The following is an 18,937-nucleotide window of genomic DNA, read 5'->3' as shown; positions in this document are numbered from 1 at the left end:
CACTGAGAGTCTACACTGAATAGAAAGGAGGAGCCCACTAAGGGTCAGCACTTCCTTCTGTGTGTGTCTGGTCTGCTGAGATGTGAGCCAACGATGACATCGTGCCCTTAGTGCCCTTAGTGTGTGAGTTCCTGCCATCGAGCCGCACCTGTGGTGGATTGTTCCCGCAGACTGTGAGCCAAAAGCAATCCCCCCTCCCTTCTTAAGTTGCTTGCTATCAGTTATTTGGTCACAATGATGAAAAATACGTTATAATTGATGTTGAGATATAACATTGGTTAATTGTTGTTAATAATAGGTTGGTTAAGGTGTTGTCTTTACTAAAATTCCCTCTTGTATCTGGCAGCTTTCCACTGTTGTGGAAAAAAAACCAGCAGAAATAGAAAAATATCTTGCAAGTTGTTTAACGGTTTCGGAGGATTCAGACAATAGCCACTTGGCCTCCTCAGTGTCTGAGGCAGAACATGGTGGTGAGCAATAGTGGTAGAGCAAAGGGGGCTCACCTCGTGGAGCAGGAAGCCAAGAAAGGAGTTGGGGCCCCTTTGACCTGCTCCTGGTTAAGCCCTAGCTTAAGTTCCACAGCCTCCCACCAGTGCTAACTACTGCAGACCAAGCTTTTAAGACCCATGCATCTGGGTGCTGCAGAGCTCGATCACTGGACTGTGCGACAGCTGCTGTGGCCTCTGAGGTGTACAGCAGCTGCCAATCCTGCCTGCATTACACAGGCTCCTAACTACTGCCTGTGCGTGCCTCAGAATCTGTCCTTCCTTCTAGGGTTTTCCTGGCCTTTGGTGGCGAGAAAGGACTTTTCTTTCCAAGGGATGAGTCACCCTCACCTTTCTGAGCCATGTCCTTTAGGCCCACTTCAACTGCCCTTTCTTTCCCTTTTGTGTGCTTTCGTGGGTATGTTTACTGGTTGTTCCTGGGTGAGAGGCCTGAATCGTTTCAAACAAACTGAAATGCCAAGAGCCCAACTGGTTCTGCATGGAGTGGGTTAATATCAGCATGAGGCAGGGCTAATCTCAATTTGGGGCTCAGTGGAATCAGTCATCAGGATTTCCCTCAGGCCTGGGGCTGTGTTGGGGGATGTGAGCTAGTTCTCCTAACTTGAGAGGATTTAACAGGTAGGGACGTGAACTGTGGGTTCCACCCCAGTAGGAAACTGTGGCTGATCCCTGCCCAGACTAAGTGGGGAAGCGTTCCAGTTTATAACACACCGTTCCGTGTTGGGGTTGGTCAGTTTTCTCTTCCTCCTGACACAAGAATAGAGTAGACAGGGCCTTGGGATGGATGGTGTTGGTTATTGGAAGCTTAAGAAGCCCTTTTGGGTTTGATCTGAGCTCTCACAGGGCCGGTGGCGCTGAGAACTCCACATAGAACCTCTTTGTGTGCTTGTGTGTATGCATACGTGTATGTGTGTGTGCATATGGAGGTCAGAGGTCAGCCCTTCCATCCCATGTGCCTAGAGCTTGGTAGGTAAGCCAAGCTGGATAGTCAGCCAGCCCAGGGGGTCGCTCTACCATTCCCCAGCTTGGAGATGATAAGTTGGTAAAGCCAGCTAGAAGGTGTAGACTGAGGCTCCCCCAAGTACCAGAGGAGAACCTGCAAGGAAAGCGGGCTTGGAAGTATTCCTGGTCAGTGTGAAGGAGGTGATGCTGCACAAATAGTATGGTTTATGTTTTTCCTTTTCCCCTCTCTGTTCTCTCTCCAGACAGGCTCAGAGCTCAGCCCAGTTGATGGACCTGTTCCAGGTCAGATGGACTCAGGGCCAGTGTACCATGGAGATTCAAGGCAGCTAAGCACCTCAGGGGCGCCGGTCAATGGTGCTAGAGAGCCCGCCGGACCCGGTCTTCTGGGAGCTGCGGGTCCTTGGCGGGTAGACCAGAAGCCCGACTGGGAGGCTGCCTCAGGCCCCACTCACGCTGCTCGTCTGGAAGATGCCCACGACCTGGTGGCCTTTTCGGCCGTGGCCGAAGCTGTGTCATCTTACGGGGCCCTTAGTACCCGGCTCTATGAAACCTTCAACCGTGAGATGAGTCGTGAGGCTGGGAGCAACGGCAGGGGCCCCCGGCCTGAGAGCTGCTCTGAGGGCAGTGAAGACCTGGACACGCTGCAGACAGCCCTGGCCCTTGCAAGGCATGGCATGAAACCACCCAACTGCACCTGCGATGGCCCAGAGTGCCCCGACTTCCTCGAGTGGCTGGAGGGCAAGATCAAGTCTATGGCCATGGAGGGAGGGCAGGGGCGGCCTAGGCTCCCAGGCGCTCTGCCTCCCAGTGAGGCTGGCCTCCCAGCCCCTAGCACCAGACCGCCACTCCTTAGCTCTGAGGTCCCCCAGGTACCTCCCCTGGAGGGCCTGCCTCTGTCCCAGAGCGCGCTGAGCATTGCCAAGGAAAAAAACATCAGCCTGCAGACAGCCATCGCCATCGAGGCCCTCACACAGCTCTCCTCCGCCCTCCCTCAGCCTTCTCATTCCACCTCCCAGGCTTCTTGTCCACTCCCTGAGGCCTTGTCCCCTTCTGCCCCTTTCAGGTCTCCCCAGTCCTACCTCCGGGCCCCCTCATGGCCTGTGGTTCCCCCAGAGGAACATCCATCCTTTGCTCCTGACAGCCCAGCCTTCCCTCCAGCAACCCCAAGACCTGAGTTTTCTGAAGCGTGGGGCACTGACACCCCCCCAGCGACACCCCGGAACTCCTGGCCTGTACCTCGCCCAAGCCCTGACCCTATGGCAGAACTGGAGCAGCTATTGGGCAGCGCCAGTGATTACATCCAGTCAGTATTCAAGCGGCCTGAGGCCCTGCCCACCAAGCCCAAGGTCAAGGTTGAGGCCCCCTCTTCTTCCCCTGCTCCGGTACCATCTCCTATTTCTCAGAGGGAGGCTCCCCTGCTGTCTTCAGAGCCTGACACCCACCAGAAGGCCCAGACAGCCCTTCAGCAACATCTTCATCACAAGCGCAACCTATTCTTGGAACAGGCCCAAGATGCCTCCTTCCCTACTTCCACAGAGCCTCAGGCTCCTGGTTGGTGGGCCCCTCCCGGCTCACCTGCCCCAAGGCCTCCTGACAAACCACCCAAGGAAAAGAAAAAGAAGCCCCCCACCCCTGCTGGAGGTCCCGTGGGAGCAGAGAAAACCACCCCTGGGATCAAGACCAGTGTCCGAAAGCCCATTCAGATCAAGAAATCCAGGTCCAGGGACATGCAGCCCCTCTTCCTGCCTGTTAGGCAGATTGTTCTGGAAGGGCTAAAACCCCAAGCCTCAGAAGGACAGGCACCGTTACCCGCCCAGCTCTCTGTCCCACCTCCTGCCTCCCAGGGTGCTGCATCCCAGAGCTGTGCCACCCCTCTAACCCCAGAACCTTCTCTTGCGCTATTTGCACCTAGTCCCTCCGGGGACAGCCTGCTGCCCCCTACTCAGGAAATGAGATCCCCCAGCCCCATGGTAGCCCTGCAGTCAGGCTCCACTGGTGGCCCCCTTCCCCCTGCCGATGACAAGCTGGAGGAGCTCATCCGGCAATTTGAGGCTGAATTTGGGGATAGCTTTGGGCTTCCCGGCCCACCTTCGGTGCCCATTCAAGAACCTGAAAACCAATCAACATGTCTCCCAGCTCCGGAGAGCCCTTTTGCCACCCGCTCCCCCAAGAAGATCAAGATCGAGTCCTCAGGGGCCGTGACTGTGCTCTCAACTACCTGCTTCCATTCAGAAGAGGGGGGACAGGAGGCCACGCCCACCAAGGCTGAGAACCCACTCACACCAACCCTCAGTGGCTTCTTGGAGTCACCTCTAAAGTACCTAGACACACCTACTAAGAGTCTGCTGGACACACCGGCCAAGAAGGCTCAGTCCGAGTTCCCTACCTGCGATTGTGTCGGTAAGTCTGTCCGTTTGAGTGTTAGAGAAGGGTGTGGAGCAGCCTGCTGGGCTGGGGTTTCTACAGCCCCTTCATTTGGCAGACGGTTTACTAAATGCCTACCACTTTGCTGTGTCCTGGGAAATGAGCCGAGCCGACGGGCAAGCGGAAAAAACCCGGAGGGAAACTGGTACCAATGTGACTGAAGCCCTCCTCAGGGAGGCTGGCTGTTTCTTTCCTGTTGCTGCCATAAAATACTCAGCTAACGGCAATGTAAAGGAAAACAGGTTTATCTTGGCTCACAGTTTTAAGGGTGCGATCTGTTACAGCAGGGAACTAAAAAAAAGAGATGGGAGTTTGAAGCAGCTGGTCACATGGGAACCACAGTTGGGAAGCAGAGATGGATGAGTGTACGTTGCTGCCCTGCTCTCTTTCTCCGTTAACATAATCAGAATGTCAGCCAGAGGATGGTGCCACCCACCATGTGCTGGCCTTCTTCCTCAGTTAATATAATGAAGTTTACACTCCCTCCCTGTCCCGATAAGGTCCATCTCCCAGGTGAGTCTGGATTCTGTGAAACTGACATCACAGAGGCCTTCCTGCAGGAGGTGGTGCCTTTGCATGGCACTACAGGGCCATCAGCTAGAAAGGAGCTGCTCTAGGACTTAGGATCTGTTTGAATCTTTCTGGCCTAGCAAGGGCACAGTGGGATGAGGTGGCTTGAAGACATGGACAGGAGTCAGGTCAGTTAGGGCCCAGTGGCCAATGTCAGGAGTTAGACTCTATCCTAGGAGGAACAGTGGCTTCCTGAGGGTTTGAAAGCAACTGATGTCTTTATTATCTTATGCATTTTCACAACCTGTGACTTAGGGTAGGAGGAGAGACTATCCAGGAGGTATAAGGAAAATGCCATGCGTTATGCAGGACAGTGTGTCTGCCTGAGAGGACAGGAAGGTGCAGGGAGCAGGGGTGACAGCTCTGGAAGAGGCCTTGGGTCGTGGCTGTGGCAGTGTTCTTCACATGACAGAGGTTCAAACCCATCTTTGTTACTCCAGTTCTAGAGGATCAGACTCTCTCTAAAGCCTCTGTGGTTAGTAGCACACACATGGCACATACACATGGCACATACACATGGCACATACACATGGCACATACACATGGCACATACACATGGCACATACACATGCACATACACATGCACATACACATGGCACATACACATGGCACATACACATGGCACATACACATGGCACATACACATGGCACATACACATGGCACATACACATGGCACATACACATGGCACATACACATGGCACAGGCACAGGCACATACACATGGCACATACACATGGCACATACACATGGCACATACACATGGCACATACACATGGCACATACACATACACACACACATGGCACATACAGATGCAGACAAACACTTATACACAACGTTTTTTAAAAGGTATCTTCTACAACATGGTACAAGAAACTTAAATACCATGAGCGTTACCCATGTGTGAGAATGACGGAGCAAGATATGGTGGCACACACCTGTAATTCTAGAACCTGGGAGACTGAGTTTGAGTCCAACCCAGGCTACGTAAGAAGTTATAAGCTAGTTGGTGCTACAGAGAAAGACTTTCTCTTAAAAAGTAAAAACTATTATGGTTTTCTTAGGTGTTTGAATGGGGTTACATCTAAGTTTGTTCTCTAAATCTTGAATACTAAAATTAAAGGCAGGCATGAAATTTCAAAATGGATCCAGACAGTGCAGAAGGCATTGGCTCTCTCTGAGAGGTGCTGTGATCATTACTGTTTGGTGTGTGGGTGTTGAAATATTTCTAATATTTTGAAGTTTTCATTGGAGATAACCTGTTTGCCCTTAACCCTGCTGTGTGAATTGGCGGAGATGGACAGGGCAGTAGGCTGCAGGGCACTGCTTTGTCCCTATGGTGTCCATGCTCAGTCATGGAGAAATGCCCAGAGATGATTAGGACAGAATGAACCAGACTACATTTTAGTGGGAAAAGCATCCTTTAAGACCTAGTCATCATTTTGTAGACGAGGAATCAATCTGTGTTAGCTTTTAATCATTGTCTTAATGTATCTGGGGGAGCAGCCAACAGGAAGCTGTGAGGACCAGCACAGAGCCCAGGCAGAGTGGATAGGTGTTGGGGTCAGGGAAAGACCGTGCAGATTTCACAGTGCATTTTAAGCCTGTCATCCTGCCTAAAGGCATAGCTACAAGAAAAGCATCTCCCTTGCCTGGAGCAGGGTAGAAGTTGAGGGGGAGGGAATGACATTGTTTAGCAGATGTGGCTGGTGGCAATGTCTACCAGTAATGTCAGAAGGGACAGTCCTGAGTGGAGAACACTAACTTACCTTGGTTTGTAATCATGTAGAGTCTGTTTCCTGAAGTTTTCATTTTGATATGATATTCTTAAATTTTTTTTTAAACAATAGAGTATTTGGATAAAAGTGGAGAGTCTGGTCCTAAGTTAGGAGGGTATCAGAACTTCCTGGCAGAGGTGAGGTCTGAGTTTTAGAGGATCATAGGAGGTAAACAGGGATACGGTTGCTAAGGAAATGCCAAGGAAGGGTTGTGAGTATCAGGGAAGTGAAAGACTATGCAAAACCACTAGAGATGTGAATACACACACACACTGGTGTAGCTGGTATGTTAGCTGGGAGTGTCGGGAGAGCAGTTTCAGGGAAAGGAGGGGTGATACTCAAAGCAGAGAAACCAGTTTACAAGCTCAAGCCTGTAATTGTGGGTGCCTGGGGTAGGAGTTAATGCCAAGGCCAGGAGTGGTAGCACACACCTTTACCCAGCACTCGGGAGGCAGAGGCAGAGGCAGAGGGGTCTCTGAGGTCAAGGCCAGCCTGGTCTACATAGCAAGTTACAGGGCAGCCAGGGCTCTATAAAGAAACCCTGTCTCAAGACTGAATCCATGAACTGGAGACATAGCTGCAGCTGATGATGACTGTGGTTGTGGTCATTTCCAGGCTAAATGTGTAGACCAGCAAGAAGCCTGAGAGTAGAGAAGACCAATGTTTATAGGGGAGAGGCTCAAACTGAGGCAGAGGTCATGTGGGAAGGCATGGAGGAGGCAAGTTAAAGCCCCTGGGAAGCTGTGGGCATCAGAACCAAGTTAATCAGTATTCAGTGCTGGAGCTGCCCTGGCTGCGATGTGTGCTTATTATCTTCACAGTTAAACCCTGTATCTCTTGATAACAGGATTGTCTCTTGTAGTTCTGAAGCATCCTAGGCTGGCAGGTACCATACGTATTTTTGGGTTAACTAGTCAACCCCTATTCCACCTCTGTATTTCATCTTATCAGAGGTGTGTGGTTGGCATTAAGTATAACCTCTTCACTTTCCATCTTTGTGGTCACCTAATGGGCCTGTTCTATAAAGATATTTAGATCTATGGCCAGTAATATAGACTGTATGCCGCAGGTCACCTGATTGTGTTTAAGAATTTCATCCAGTGATCCCGATCCAGGGCAGGTCCTGCCTTCTACTGTGGACTTACAGCTCCCAGGAAGTATTGTGCTAGAGGCTCTCATTGGCTGTATAACATTACATTAAAAAATGAAGGCCTTACATAGGGTTTCTAGGGAAGAGGTAATGGTGCAGATAAAACCTGGTGTGATCTGGGTGTTGGCTGTGCCTGGTCTCTGTGTACCAGTGTCAGGAAGGCAGTGCTCAGTGTCCCCGGTGTGCATTCTGCTTTTAGCTTTTCCCATGTGCATTCTACTTTTAGCTTTCCCCACTGGGAAAGTGGAGGCCCTAGTGTCTGTTACAGTTGTGTTTGTGTGTGAGTGTGCGCATGTGGAGGTCAAAGGACAACTTAGGGTGCTTGCTTCTCTTTCTACCTTGTGGGTCTTGGGGCTCTAACTCCTGTTGTCAGGCTCAGGCAGCTCTCCGCTTGCTTTCCATAGTGTGTGTATAGAGAGGGAGGGGTCGAGGCGAAGTCATCCAGGAACTGAGGGTCCCTCTTTCACTATGAACAGCTTCATTTGCCTGTTGCTACTGACAGAAAACTACATCTTGTTTCTCCCCCAGGACGGTGGGAGTGGAGCAGAGCCTTCTTTCTGTCAGTAGAGCACTAGATGAAGTGCGTAGGGTTAAGGAAAATACCTGAGCCGTGGAGGAGGCAATCTCTGGAAAATAGTATGCTGTTCACCTCAGCTCTCTCCCAGAGGAAGGAACTCATATTTCAGAAAGAAAAGAAAGAAAGAAAGAAAAAGAAAGAAAGAAAGAAAGAAAGAAAGAAAGAAAGAAAGCAACCTCACTTTTCTTATTGTTTCATTGTCCAATGTGAAGTGAGAAGGCAGATTTTTCTTTAAGAAGAATTATTTCTCTTTAATGGAGAAGAAAGAAATATCACATGGGACTGAAAGGGAAAAAATTGTGACCTAATATCCAGCAAAATATTCCTTTCCTGAAACTCGATGAGAGGAGCCCAAAGGAATACAATAGGAGGAGAACACAGGGCTAGCCTTGATCTTAAGCCACAAGTGCCAGGGCTTGTCTGCCAGCATAGCAGCATGCTCAAAGAACAGCAGGAGGGGGCACAGCACTGGGTGTTGGGGAAACAGTCCTGGGGCCTCTGGAACCCCACAACTTAGAAACTGGAGACCACCTATGGAGAAGACGTGTGTGGGCAAAGTGGGGCGCTCACTTGAAGGACTTCACACCCCAGCATTTGGTCGAGTAAGCTTTCAGCTCTGGTTGGCTGGCAACAAGGGAAACCAGACACCAGAAGCCAGCGCTGTAGGTAAGACCCAGCGGTGTCAAACTGAGGGCATTGTGTAGAGAATAATATTCACTGAAACTCCAGACGAAAGTCCTACGCAATGTGAGGCTTTTAAAAACTGAAATAACGAAGTACCCAGAGTCTGTCCCCATCAGCCAGAGCTTCTAACCCAACCCTCAACACACAAAGGTAGAGAACTGGAGACATTACTCCATCAAACATACACCTGGAGGTGAAACTCCTGTGCCACTCCTGTCCCCGCCAGCCCACTGAGCTGTCTTCTCTGTCTTAGTTATCTAGGGGAAGATATTTAAGCAGTGGCTAAGTAAACAAGGGTAATAATCTGTTTCGGGCAAATGAGCCTAGAACTGTGGTTTTAATAAGAAAGAGGGCTCCTTTGCCCCTCTTGATTTGAAGATTTTTTTTAGATTGTCAGAGCATATATAATACTGCTGACAATCACGGATCCTGCTAAGCCCCAGCCACACAGTACAGCTTACAGCAGAGAAGTATTCACTCCACAGTGTCCATTGCAAAAGTTTAGAAGCTGCAAGTGAGCCGCTTTGGGGCTGTTTCCCCCATCAAAGATTACTTAACACTGAGGCCGGTGACATCCACCTATAATCCTAACTCCTCCGGTGCCTGGGGTATGAAGAGCAAAAGTTCAAGATCTGATTAGAGGGAGATCAAGACCAGCCCACACGATTTTGCAAGACTCATCTCGGAATAAAACGCCAAAACAGGTGTGCAGGGGGCACAAACCCAAACTGGGAGATACGAAAGAGCCCCTGTGGTGTGGGTGCCTCACAGAGGCATATGCAAAAATGGGAGTCCTGCTCACTCACTCCCTCACTCGCTCTACTGTAAGGATGCAGGGCAGGACATTGGTCACAGGCCTTTAACCCCAGCAACACTCAGGAAGCAGAGGCAGGCAGATCTCTGAATTTATTCCTAGGACTCAGGGTAACCAGAGTGGGTGTAATGACGTAAACTGATACCAGCTTGACTTGGCATCCCTCCCAGCAAGCCATGCCAGTCTTTGCCACTGTGGTATGTGAGAGACTCTCACTGTGCCTTTATGCACACCTCCTCAGTGGCCAATGATGTTGAGCATTTTTCCATATACCCTCTTTGGTAAAAGGCCCATGTTAGTCAATTGACCTATATTTCTCTCACTGGTTAGTAAAGGTTTTTATGTTGGCTATATCTGTTGCAGCTCTCGGAGTGTTGAAATATTGAGTGACTGAGATAAATGGTTAAACCACCTTTTACTCAAGTAAAGGACTCACTAAGACATGTCCCACGTGCAGGAAGGCCGACTTTCAGGGACTGTCCACAGTGACGATAGACGGAGAAGTTGTGCTGAGGAGGGGCAGGCAATAAGTGCATTCAGATGTATAGACCAGGTGATGGTTCTGCTAAACAAAAGCCTCGAGCATGGTAGTGCGAGCTTGTAATCCAGCACCTGGGAGGCAGAAGCAGAAATATAAGTTCAAGGTCAACCTTGACCACAGATGGAGACGGAGGACAATTTAGTCTACACAAAACTCGGCCTCAAAGAACAGAATGTCAGAATAAATAAAACACAAAAGGTATTCATATTTGAAATGAATTTATTAGGCATGTTTAATGATTTATTATGTTAGGTATATGTTATTTTTTTCTTCCTCTTTCCTTTCTTCCTCACTTCCTGGCAGGGTCTAACATATCCCTGGCTAGCCTGGAATCCACTATATAGACCAGACTGGCCTGGAATTCGGAGATCTGCCTGCCTCTGCTTCCTGAACGCTGGGGTCAAAGGCGTGCACTGCCACTGCCTGCTGACGTTAAGTCCAGTGCAGAGAGGGAAGCACACCCACAAGGACACCTCCCAAAAGCAGATGGTGAAGGAGATGGAAGAAACTCCAGACGCACTAATCCCTCCTCCCTAACTGCCGCGGTACTGTTAGGGGTGGTGTGGTGGCAAAAATAGGAAATATAAAAACGAGAATATACATGACAAGCCGAATGTCAGAAAACCAAATGTATGTTATAAATAGGCTCCGCTCCCCTAATGACTTTCAGGTTCCTAGTGTTAGCACCAAGAAGGCTGTTCATTACGCTCAGCTTGCTGTGGGAAGCACGGGTGTTGATTGCTGATGCACAGTACATGTAGCCTATCTCAGCCTTGCAGAGTGGTGTCCCCTCCCTGGCCCAGAGGCACAGCATTGCCTGCAGAGAGAGCTCCAGCTGCAGCTCTTGCAAGGTACTGTAATCCTAGCTGCAGTGCTGTGTAATTCTGCAGGTGGCACTTGGCGGGGCAGGCAAATCTGAGTGTCCTGTCAAAAAATCAGGGCTAGCTTGTCACATCTGCAGTCCGGGTGGGTTACGTGTTTCTGGATACTTGTGTTTCCTTGGACTGAAAGTTAGATCTAAATACTTGTTTAGCCTATATTGAAACTCCCCCACCCCACCCCCCCTCCAGGTTTCGTTCCCTGTGTTAGTGATGCCCTGGTAACACCCAGGTTAAGGCGGCGAGATCGGACATTGCTATTGTAGAGTTACTTTGTCCCTTCTGCATCCAACAATCATCCTTGGGATTGCCAGATCCACCCTTGGATTAAGTTTCCATTGTGATGACAGAACTGGGATTTTTGTCATTCTCTCAGTCTCTCCTGTTTAATTCCTGGCATTTTTATGAATGTTAACAGGTTTAGAAAGCATTCTCTCTAGGTGAAATAGTCCAGCCACAGAATAATGTATACTCCATGATCCCACTTACATAAGATATCTAACGTAGTCAAACTTGCAACTTCCCACCTTCTACACCCTCCACCCTCTGACAGACATCATTCTGTACAATTAAAGTATCCTTAAAAAGAGTGTGCTATCCGCCGGGCGTGGTGGCTCACTCCTTTAATCCCAGCACTCGGGAGGTAGAGGCAGGCGGATTTCTGAGTTCGAGGCCAGCCTGGTCTACAAAGTGAGTGCCAGGACAGCCAGGGCTACACAGAGAAACCCTGTCTCGAAAAACCAAAAAAAAAAAAAAAAAAAAGTGTGTGCTATGGCTCAGTATTGAACCAAGTTACTCTGTATGCAGTTAAGAGCATTTACTGTTCTTCCAGAGGACCTGCATTTGCATTCCAGCACCCATGATGGAGGTAGTCACAACTGCCTGTAACTCTAGCTCCAGGGGCCTCTTTGGGTACTTGCACTCACATCCCCCCCCCACACACACACAATCATTTTTCAGAGACATCTGCAGCATACAAGTGGACACAGTGTGCGTGGTTGTGAGAAGTGGTGGTCTATTTGTTTAGCTATTATTTTTATTGTTGTCTATGTATATCCTGGTGGATGGGTCTATTTAAACAAGTCTAAAAGCTTTTTCTACAAGCTCGATTTCAATGATACAAAGGTGTTCCCAGGGTTTGCAAAGCAGTTTCCCCTTTTTATGGTGCAGGCAGACTTTGTACAAGGAAACATCTCTCTGCATTCCTGGGTCATTGTTTCATCAAGAGAGCGTTCTCTTCCAGTGTTTACACTTAATGTGTGTTTGCTACAGTTACCTTCTCTTCATTCAGCTTCTCCCAGGGTTGACTGGTTGGAAACTCCTTCCTTCTGGCCAGCTCCTATGGCCCTTGGACATGTCCCACCAGTGCTTACCCCTAGGCGTGCTATTTGTACTTGTTTGCTTTTTATATAAGATGTTGGAAGTGCGTGTTGTACTCTTTTTGGCCTTAGATCTTGAACTGAACCCTTCTCTGAGCCTGCCTGGCCCTTTGGTGCAGTTAAGAGCACTTACTCTTTAAAGTCGGAATAGAGAGTGGGGAGTGTTCATGACTCCTAGATGGTTGAAGCTTTTATGCTGTTTTGGTGAATAGATGAATAGATACTAAGTTCATAGTAATTTCCATAGTTTGGCTCTTGACTGCCCTTCAAGGGCCTATGAGTGGAAGGCTGGGTTCCTAGCCTGTGGCACTACTGGGAGAAAGTGGGACCACTAGGAGGTGGGCCCTAATGGAAGGAGGTTAGGTGACTGGGATTATGCACTTGTGTGAAGAAACGTCTCATGGAGAGAATTGAACACACTTGTCTACTCAACCCAAATAGGGATCTCAAGAAAACCAAAGTGTGGATACCACCGAAATCTAACTTAGTGAAGCAATGATTTTTATTGGAGTTCCTTACAGGGGTTTGGGTAAAGGGTTACTTACAGAAACAGAACTTATACTGACATCTGCATCCAAGACCCACCCCCACATGGTGACAGCTCACCAAAGCTGGGTGACTCTTGTCTAAACCTCTTCCAGGCAGCTTGGCTGGTTCCTGCTTCTTCCAGGCAGCTGTTCTGGTCTCAGAGTCTTCTTTGTGGCTCAGCCCTGGCTCTTATTGCTTACTCTGGCCTGGAGGGGCCTAGTGAATCTGGTCAGTTTTAGGGACTTCCTGAAGCTTTTTCAAGTTGCTTACCTTCCTACTTAGCATCTCTGCAGGATGCATCTCCTTCCTCCTCTCTGCTTCCCAGCTGCCTTAAGGAGACCAGACCTCCTGTGCCCTGCATTCCTACTGTGATATTCTGTGCTACCACAGACCCAAACATCAGGGCCAAGTGACCATGGGCAAAATCTTTCAACACCAAGAGCTAGAGCAAACCATTTCTCATTGTAAGTTCGTTATCTCAGGTGAGTAGGTCTCCAGGTGTTGAAAGGCCAAGCAACACATTAAACATTTACAATTCAAATTAAGGATAGGAATTTTACAAAACTTTGATATTTATAGTTGTATCTCTTAATACTACTAATGTTAACGCCTAACCCAGGAACCTATAAAAGTGTCATATCTACTGATGACTATGTAAAGCAAAAGTTGGACCAGTGAAGTGACTCAGTGCATGTCTGTCAACCCAGGCTTGACCACCAGAACCCGTGTAAAGGTAGGGAGAGAGCAGACTCCATACAGTTGCCCTCCCACCTCAACACACGTGTTATGGCACATACGTGTGCACACACAATAAAAATTTAAAACAAAAGCTGTAAAGTGAGATATTTACAGAACAAGAAATAGGCGCTGTTGGGGTTTATGTGTGGACACACAAGCTTCATAGGTAAACATGCATGCTGGGTCAGATGTCTTCATAGAGCATTTTCAAAGACTGTTCTTCGCCTCCATATGAAAACATATTCAGGAAGGGAGGCACACTTAAGAGAAATGGTGGCTTTAAGAACACACCTGGGCTGTGTTGTCAACTGCTTCAAGTGGCTTTGGTTTTTCTTGGTATTCGGGGTGTCTTCCCTGTGTTCGGCAGCAGAGAAACCTGCCCAGCCGGTTTCTAAATTGGCTTGGCTTGGGACAGAACTGTTGGGCCTAACTTTTTAGCTGCACCTTGAATGTCTCCTTTCTCGTCCACAAACTGTGAGTTGAAGTTTCCTGACTTGGGGCAAAAGGTAGCCACCAAAGCTACCCTGGTGTTCGGTTGCCTTGCAAGACCCTGTTCATTACTTTGAATTTTCTCTACATAGCAGAAGCTGGAGCAAAGCCCAGAAGTTCTGGCATGTTCACACATTCTGTTTTCTGTGTACCGTGCTGTAGCTGTCTACTAGAACCTATAAAGAACAGTCAGACCACTGACTCCGACCCCCACATTTTCCAGGCTGCGCTCTCCCAGCCTCTCCCTTGCACCCTCTGTCTGTCATCTTCTGGTTTTGTATGGTTCAAAATAGGGTATATTTGGAGTAAGTCATTTTTAAACTGGTTGAAACCATTCATAAAATGCTGAGACCTTGACATATGATAGCTCATCTAATCCTCGTCTGTTCTGTAATGTATAAATGTATAACTATCATTTAATTGCTCTGAGGCTTATGAAGGTTGTGTAACTCGCTCAAAGCCTCACAGTTGTTGACGGAGCCTGAACAATAGCGGCCTATTGAGTTCATGTTATGTACCAAAACACTGGGCTGAGCCTTTTTTTTTTTTTTTTTACCCACACAGGCATAGGGATTAGAGAGGTGGGAAACAACCATCCTTGTTGCCCGGGTTCCTGTCCACAAGACTCATGTTTGTCCTTCTGTGTACCAGTAACAGTTACAGAATAAAATGGATCCTCTTGTTGAGAACCTGATGTGTGCAGGGTGCTCTGGGAAAACCCAGTAAGGCCTTAGCAGACACATAGCCAGCTGAGGTGATGGCGTGGAGAGTAGCCTGAGGGCCTACATTGAGGTCCCCAGGACCCACATGAAAATCTATAGCTCCAGTGCTGGGGTGAAGGAGACAGGTGACCCAAGAGCTCACTGGCCAGCCAGTCAGCCAAAATGGTGAGCTCCATGCTCAGTGAGATTATGTCTCAAAAGATGGAGAGCTGGGTGGTGGTGCGTGCCTTTAATCCTAGCACTTGGGAGGTAGAAACAGGCAGATCTGAGTTCAAGGCCAGCCTGGTCTAGAGTTCCAGAGCAACTAAGGCTATACAGAGAAACCCTGTCTCAAAAAACCAAACAAACAAAAAGTCTGGGTTAGGGGGGCTGGTGAGGATGTGGCTCAGCGAGTAAAGTGCTCTCTTAAACAAGGACTGGAATTTGGGTCCCCAGAACCCATAAAAATACCAGATGGACACGGCAGTCCATCTGTAATTCCAACGTTCTGAAGGGTGACCAGGGATCCTGGAGCAAGGCTAGATTGGCCAAGTGTGGGTTCAAGTTCAAGATTTTGGTAATGAATAAGGTAGAGGTAGATCAAGAAAGATGCTGTTGTCCACCTCAGTCTCTTACACATCCATGTATCTGCACATGTGTGAGCAGGCGCATAAGACACCCAGTATTGATGCATGGCTTCCACACATGAACATGTAGATGAGTGAGTGCACCCCTATGTATGCTTGTAATATAAAAGAGAAAGAAAGGACGGCACTGTGTTCATGAGAAGACATTTAAGGACTCAGGGGCCTGGCTGTGGTGGTGCTGTGCGGTGGAGCGGGATTATGCTGAGATGGTATGTGTGGAGGTGCTGTGGACAGCGTGTTAAAGTCACGTTCTACCTTCTGTGGAGAGTCCTCAGCAGGAAAGCACCACAAGCAGACTTCTGTTGGGGGAATAATGCTGGTGCTATAGAAAAGATGCCTTAGGATACAGGAGACATGGTTTGAGGAGAGACAACTGTTCTCCTGATCGATGCCAGAGAGCGGTCAGGAGCATCTGCTAAGCTGTACATGAACATAGCTAACAGCTCTTTAAAACAAGAATGGGGATGAGACTGAACTCGGCTTAAGCTTGCTATAAGTGTGTTACTAGCATTGGTAATGACCCATGAATACCTTATGTTTATGTATGTACAGATGTGCATATTATGTATAATATTGGAAATATGCCCCCCCCATGCCTGGAAGTAATTTTCTGTACATAAATCTACGTCCAGGTGCTTAACATTCCAGCCTAGGGTTCATTAATGTCCAGTTCTTCATGGTGGGGCTGGAGGCTACCTCTGATAATTTCCCATTATCAACAATACCATGAACGTTTGTGTTCCATCCCCCCCCATTCCCCTCTCTTTTCCTACCCCAACCCCTGACCTTCTGTTGAGACAATTCTGTGTAGCCCAGGATGGCCTAGAACTTGCTATGTATGTAGCCCAAGCTGGCCTCAAACTCACAAAACATTTTTCTCATCCTCTTGAGTGCCGAGATTACAAATGCATGCAGTCACACAAATACAACCAAATTCCTAAACATAAAGTCTTTAAAATTCTAAAATTGCTGGGTCAGACCAATGTGCACATCTTATTTCAGCATGGGCTGCATGGTTCTCTGCCCTGCTTGTTTCCTGTGCCTTCTCCAGTAGACTGCCTAGCAGAGGCCCTGACAAAGTGTGACCCACGGAGGAGGAGAGGAACGGCTTTACCCATGTCCAAGCCACTTGTAATTCCCGGGAATCGTTCCTCCGCTTCTTTTCCTCTTTGGTTACTGCCCTTTCTGCGCTTCAGAAGGGCTTGATACTTAAGTGTGTTCTAGATAGTTCTCCCTGTGTGATGTTCTTCTTTAGGTTGACTTCTGAGTGTGATTCCTGTGAGGTTCCCTTTGCTTAAATTTATTAGGGTCTACTGGGTTTTATGTCATGGTTTGAGATGTTCCCTACTCCGTGGTTACTTGAATAATCTTGTTTGTTTTTTCTGGCATGTGTGTAATTTAAGTTTATTTGTAGTGTGTGTGTGTGTGTGTGTGTGTGTGTGTGTGTGTGTGCGCGTGCGCGCTCCTCAGAGGAGCTGGAGTTACAGGCAGTTATAAACTGCCTGACAAGGGTGCTGGTCCTCTGGAAGAGCAGCAAGTGCTCTTAAATGCTGAGCTGTCTTCAACTCTAATTTTATAGGGGGACTTGAGGGGGTGGCTTTAAGTTTTTAACTATGAATCAAATGATTCTACCTGGTTGTTCCAAAATCAAGCATTGAAAATTTCATCCTTTCCTGGTGTGAAATGCCATGAAGGGAGATTGTGTGGGTCAATTGTCTGACCAGCAGGAGCATCTGCCTTTTAAAAGGGAGTAACCACGTATTGTGTCTTGTATCTACCATAAAACAGGGCATAATCTTCTATACAAAATGAATATGGACTTATATTTATTTTACATGCATGAATGTTTGCCTACATGTATGTCTGTATATACTACATGCATGTTTGGTGCCTGTGGAAGCCAGAAGAGAACATGAGATATCCTGGAACCAGAGTTACAGATGTTTATAAGCTTCCCCATGTGTATGTTGGGAACATAACCCAAGTCCTCAGTAAAAGCAACAAGTGCTTTTAACTGCTGAGACACCTCTTCAGCCCCTAGAATCTTAAAACATCTTTTTTTTACATTATACACCTCTTCCTCTCCCCCTCCCTCTCCCTCCCTCTCCCCCTCCCCCTCCCTCCCCCTCCCCTCTTTCTCCTCCCTCCCCCTCTTTCTCCCCCCTCCCCCTCCCTCTCCCTCTCCCTCCCTCTCCCTCTCCCTCTCCCTCTCTCTCTCTCATTAGGTGGTAGGCTATAGTACTGTGTAGGTGCTCAGTCTGTGAGTACTACATTTTATTTATCCATTCCACTGTTGCTGGATCATGAGTATGTGTGGTCAGTGTGTGCTGTTATAAATAACCACACACTGGACATTCTCACAGTTCAACAGCTGAAAATTCTAGGGTTGATATGTTCAAAGATCCTGTAACTGGTGATGGCTCTCTTTTTCTTTTTCTTTTTCTTTTTCTTTTTCCTTTCCTTTTCTTTCTTTCTTTATTTTTGTTGTTGTTGGTGGTGGTGGTAGTTTTTCAAGACAGGGGTTCTCTGTGTAGCCCTGGCTGTCCTGGAACTCACTCTGTAGACCAGGCTGGCCTCGAACTCAGAAATCCGCCTGCCTCTGCCTCCCAAGAGCTGAGGGCTCCCTTTCTAGCTGGGATGTAGGCTCTTCCCTGATGTGTCTTTACTTGGTCCAGAGCATGGGCAAGGAGAATATTCCTGTCTCTGTGGTATGTAGATGTAGATGTGCTTGCTTGTGTGTAGAGACCCGACATCCACATCTGGTAACATCTGGTCGTCTCTACCTTATTTTTTTTAAGACAAGGTCTTTCACTGAACCTGGAGCTCATCAGTTTAGCTAGGCTTGGGTGGTTAATGAGCTCAAAGGATCCACCTATTTTTCTACACACACAGACACACACACACAGTGTCCCACCTCTCTAAATTGTGTTTATAGACAAAAGTTGCCATGGTCAACTCTTTCATGGTTGCTGGGGATCTGAGCTCATGCCTTATGTTTGCACAGCCAAATACTTTTCCCACTGAGCCATCTTCCCAGATCCTGTGTCTCCTGTAAGTGTTGTGCAGCTTGAGAGGAGAAGGGAGAGAGAGAATGAGAACACAAGAACATACATGTGTGTAGATAACCCATGGGTTATAGGCAGCAGTTCTGCTCAGTATGGATGGGCGTTAGCAACTGAATGCTGGCCCTCTATATAAGTGATCTTAACTGCTGAGCCATCTCTCCAGCCCCAAGGCTCACTTCAGTGGAAACCGCCATCACTCGGGGGGTGTAGACTTCAGCTTACACTGTTGGGCACAGTCTTTCTAAGTTTGCATGTTGCCCCCAGTTTTAACTATTGCTAATAATATTATGAGAATCCTTTCATACCTGTTTTGTTGTGTGTGACCAGAATTTCTTATGGAATCAGATAGCAACACGTTTTACCATCAACTTTGATGTGTGTATTTGGGGGTCAGGGGGCAGTTTGCAGGAGCTGATTCCTTCCTCTTTCTACTGCATGGATTCCAGAGATCAGTCTCAGGTCATCAGACTTGGTGGCCTTTACCCACTGAGCGATCTCACTGCCCC

The 18,937-nt window shown here is 48.1% G+C and overlaps 1 protein-coding gene and 1 non-coding gene across 8 annotated transcripts in view; both read left to right on the top strand.

The window, feature by feature from the left end:
• Tet3 (tet methylcytosine dioxygenase 3) overlaps positions 1 to 18,937 on the top strand; it is a 94,836-nt gene that overhangs the window by 50,673 nt on the left and 25,226 nt on the right. For all 7 annotated transcript variants that reach the window (XM_006505776.4, XM_006505775.4, XM_030255245.1 and 4 more), the window contains one exon: positions 1,712 to 3,869. In XM_006505776.4, coding sequence (XP_006505839.1) covers positions 1,712 to 3,869 — 2,158 coding nt within the window. The remainder of the gene's footprint in view (positions 1 to 1,711; positions 3,870 to 18,937) is intronic.
• Mir6374 (microRNA 6374) lies at positions 5,434 to 5,540 on the top strand. The gene has a single exon (NR_105793.1). It is a non-coding gene; the product is annotated as a microRNA 6374 (primary transcript).

The sequence above is a fragment of the Mus musculus genome, chromosome 6 (genome assembly GCF_000001635.26).
Source record: "Mus musculus strain C57BL/6J chromosome 6, GRCm38.p6 C57BL/6J".
Classification (NCBI taxonomy): Eukaryota; Metazoa; Chordata; class Mammalia; order Rodentia; family Muridae; genus Mus; species Mus musculus.
This window is presented reverse-complemented; position numbering and strand designations above follow the sequence as displayed.